Below are 3,778 nucleotides of genomic sequence, written 5' to 3' on the forward strand. Positions count from 1 at the left end.
TGTCTCTAGAATTCTGCTGCCAGGTCCTGCGGCTCTTCTGACGTTCAGCAGCCCACCTGGCCTTCACACCCTGTTAGCAGTGGTCTGTCTCCCGGTGGGCCTGTCCCACTATCCATCCTGGGGCAGAGGAGGTCACCCTGCTCTGTACTGAATCACACGGCTGGCTCTCACCCTCCACCTGCCGAGTGGGGTGCGGAACCCAGCGTGACAGTTGCTGATTCAAGGGGAGTCTCCAGGACTGCTGGAATCCAGGCAAGCCCAGGTGCCCCAAAGAGCAAGGCGCCCTTGGATAAGGGGTTCCCACCCTGACATCCGCCTGTGGCCGCCTGGACTTCTCCAGCCTCTCCGGGGTGACTGTGTAGAAGGTGCCCCCCACCCACTCCCTCTGCGGCCTCAGACAGGAACACCTGCTTGGGCAAGCTCCTCCTGCACGGGGCTGAGGATGGCCCCCACTCCCTAGGGCAGCCCACGCTCTGGCAAAAGCTCACACCTAGTGCCCCGGGGCCCCCGGTGGCTGGGAGACCCTTCCCGGGGCACTGGGCAGCTGCTCCACCCTGCAGGGCCAGTTCGGTTTGGGTGGAGCGGGGGAGTCCTTCCGCTCAAGCTTTCCGTCCACTGGGGTTTAGCCACCAGGTCTGATGATCAGCTTTGGCAGTCAGTCCACAGTTGAGCGCTCTCTCCCTCCCCCAGGTCACTCACGGGCTGTCCCCACCCCCACCCCAGAGGAGCAAGGACAGAGCTGGTGGGCTGGGGGAGGCAGCAGCAGGATGCAGCAATGTCTGGATCAGCCCAGAGGGGCTGGGAGGTGCGGGTCTCCATCAGCCGCACCCACAGATACAAAATCCCATGGCCTCCCCAGAGGACCTGAGCTGCCCATTCCCCCCAGCACCGCTGCTTCCACACACCTGAGAGTCAGGGAGCCTTACCCTCGGGACCAAGGGTGTTCTGGACACGGGACGTCCTTGGGTCGGGGACCCCCATCCTAGGACCCTGGTCCAGTGCTTGCTCCCAGCAGGAGACCAGAGACCAGCACAGCCTGAGGACATGCCCTGGCCCCTCAGAGCCACACAGCTGGGCGGGGGTGGGGGTGTGGGGGGAGGTGGGCCCAGTCGCAGGGGCAGGCTAGGGACTCCAGCAGGGGCCTCTCAACCCCAGGGAACGTCACAGCACCGTCACACACAAGTGTACTTTATTGAATTCAGCTGTAGACAGGCAAGTCTGTTTAAACACAGTGTAAAGGGTTGGACGCTAAGGGACAGGGCCAGCAGCGCACGGTGGAAGACTTGGGTCCTTGGCCATTGGCAGCTTACAGTACACTATCTGTTGCCTTATATTCTGTAAAATGCTACAAAGACTGTGAGCGAATGATAATGATAATGATGAACATGATGGTCAGAAGGAGGCCCAAGACCAGGGCCCAGATGTTCAGGCACTTGGCGGTGGAGGCATAAGTCTGGGCCCCAATCATGTCACCCACCATCTTCCGGTCCCTAGACTGGGGAGAAGAGATGGAGTGTGCGATCAGGCCCAGGTCCTGGTGAGAGCCTGGGACTCAGGTGCCCCCCTGGCTGGTCCCTGCCCAGGGCAGTCTCCACCTGCCCTTCACCCTCCCCATTCCCTGGAACCTGAGCAGGACAGTGCCCCGTGGGCCCCTCCCTCCTGGGGCCTGCATCTCCTTCCTCAGCCTCTCAGGAGACCCCAGGCCTTGTCCTCCCTCTGCTTTGGCCCCTTCACTGGCCTCACACCCCATCAGGGGTGAGCAGCCTTTGAGTACCTTTTGCTTCTTTTGGACCAGACTTGAGGTCTGAATCCAAAGTGTGTGGAGGATATAATTTCCCTACTTAGGCTGGGAAGGAGAACTTCTTGGAGATGGTGGGGACATAGGCTGACCCTGCCATTCCCATGCACTCCCATGCAGCCTCACCCTGTGCTCTCCTTGGGAATGGTCACACACACACACACACAAGGGCTCCCCACACCCCACGTGCCCTGTGGGCAAGCGGACCTCCGCAGGCTCACTGCACCTTCTGGGAGAGTCCCTCCCCACACCCCCTCACCTTCACGGAGTAGGCGAAGGCCACGAAGCCCAGGCAGCACCAGTTCATGAAGATGGTGTTGAACAGGGACCAGACGATGTGGTCGCGCACGGGCATCTCAGTCTGGATGTTGATCCTGGTGGTCGTCTCGGGAGCTGAGCCTTGGGGGGCCCCCATTACAGGACCCTTGTGCTCCTGCTGGACCATGTTTAAGTTTAGGGGATGTGTTTGTGCTCACCAGGGAAGAAGGGCCAGGAAGCGCAATTAGGTTGCCAGAGTTTTGACCATTTGCAGGGTGAGGCCCGGATGTAGGAGGTGGCCCCAGGTAGAGCTCAGCCCCAAATCAGGGTCCCCTCTCCCCATGTCAGCTTCCTTCTGCTTTCTCCGAAGTTTCTCTTTCCTGGTGTTTTGTAACTGGGTGACTTGGCTGGCTCCAAGAGGTGGGCCAACCCCTGAGTGTCAGGTTCTGAGTGTTTTGTGCTCGCGGGTCAGGACGCAGCAGTCTGTGTGCCTGTCCCGGAAGGAGCCTCCAGCATCTCAAGGGTCCCCGGGAGCCTCCACGGGGAGCTCCATGATGGGAGGAGCCGGCTGTGCTGGGAGGCAGGAGGCTCCAGGCCATGGGGCAGCAGCTGGGAGCACAGGGCCGGTGTATTTGTGCACCCACACCTTTCCTCCCTCCCTCCTGCCCCTGATCAGGTCACCTACAGCCAAGGATCTTGGGGGGAAGGGTCAAGAGAAAGCATGCAGGGAGGAAGTCGGCTCTCAGAAGGGGCTTGCCCCACCCCAGTTCCTTCTGGAAATTACAATCTTTCCTTTTCCGCCACAACCCACCCCCACGGAAAGATGGGGTCATCAGAGCAAGAGAAATGTTCCACCTGAGGTAAAGCAGGCCCTGTGTTGGAGCTGCCGTGATGGTTGTGCCCGCCCCCCTTCACACACCAGAAAGAATGCCGGTGGAGGCCTGGCTCCTCTTCCAGTCCTTGTGCAATGTCCAATCCCTCCAGTCCCTCCTGCTCTGCTCTTGTGGCCCCAGGTCAGGGTCTGTCCCCTGTCTCCCCTGGAGTTTCCAAGGCCCCCAAGTGCCTCCTCCCTGTCGTGTTGTGCGGTCATACCTGGTGACCCTATTCTCCTCACTGCCCCTCCAGTGGTCCTCCTGGTTGGCCCCCACTCCTTTGAGGGCTCCAGGCTGGCTGTGTCCATGGCCTGACTGTGGCCATGAGTGAGTTCCAATGGAAAAGTGCAGTAAGTATAAAACACCCATCATTTTGAAGGGTTGATGAGAAAAAAAAAATTGATAAGACATAATGTATTTCATTGATAATATTTTTTACTGGTTATATGTTGAGATATTTTGAATTTATTGGCTCAAATAAAATAGATCATTAAAATAAATTTCCGTTTGCTTTTTTTAAATGTGGTTACGGAATATTTAAAATTGGGTTTGTGGGAAATAAATTCAAAATGGTTGAAAGACCTAAATGTGAGACAGGAACCATCAAAATCCTAGAGGAGAACATAAGCAGCAGCCTCTGTGACCTTATCGCTAGCAACTTCTTACTAGACATGTCACTGGAGGCAAAAATGAACTATTGATAAAAAGCTCAGCCATCAAAAAGAATGAAATCTTGCCATTTGCAACTACATGAATGGAGCTAGAAAGTATAATTCTAAGCAAAATAAGTCAGTCAGACAAAGATAAATAACATATGATTTCACTCAGATGTGGAATTTAAGAAACAAAA

The 3,778-nt window shown here is 56.6% G+C and overlaps 1 protein-coding gene across 1 annotated transcript; it reads right to left on the bottom strand.

Moving 5' to 3' along the window:
- Positions 1–1,172: 1,172 nt before the first annotated feature.
- LOC118539548 (interferon-induced transmembrane protein 3-like) lies at positions 1,173–2,386 on the bottom strand. The gene is made up of 2 exons (XM_036098245.2): positions 2,058–2,386; positions 1,173–1,495 (listed from the first exon to the last, which is right to left on the bottom strand). Exons 1-2 carry the CDS (start codon positions 2,241–2,243, stop codon positions 1,346–1,348), a joined length of 336 nt encoding a protein of 111 aa, XP_035954138.1. The 5' UTR covers positions 2,244–2,386; the 3' UTR covers positions 1,173–1,345.
- Positions 2,387–3,778: the final 1,392 nt, after the last annotated feature.

The sequence above is a fragment of the Halichoerus grypus genome, chromosome 11, assembly GCF_964656455.1.
Source record: "Halichoerus grypus chromosome 11, mHalGry1.hap1.1, whole genome shotgun sequence".
NCBI classification, from domain to species: domain Eukaryota; kingdom Metazoa; phylum Chordata; class Mammalia; order Carnivora; family Phocidae; genus Halichoerus; species Halichoerus grypus.

Coding starts and splice junctions, on each gene's coding strand:
- LOC118539548 (XM_036098245.2), bottom strand. CDS start 2,243: ATGGTCCAGCAGGAGCACAAGGGTCCTGTAATGGGGGCCCCCCAAGGC. Junction 1,496..2,057: donor CCTTCGCCTACTCCGTGAAG/GTGAGGGGGTGT, acceptor TCTTCTCCCCAG/TCTAGGGACCGGAAGATGGT.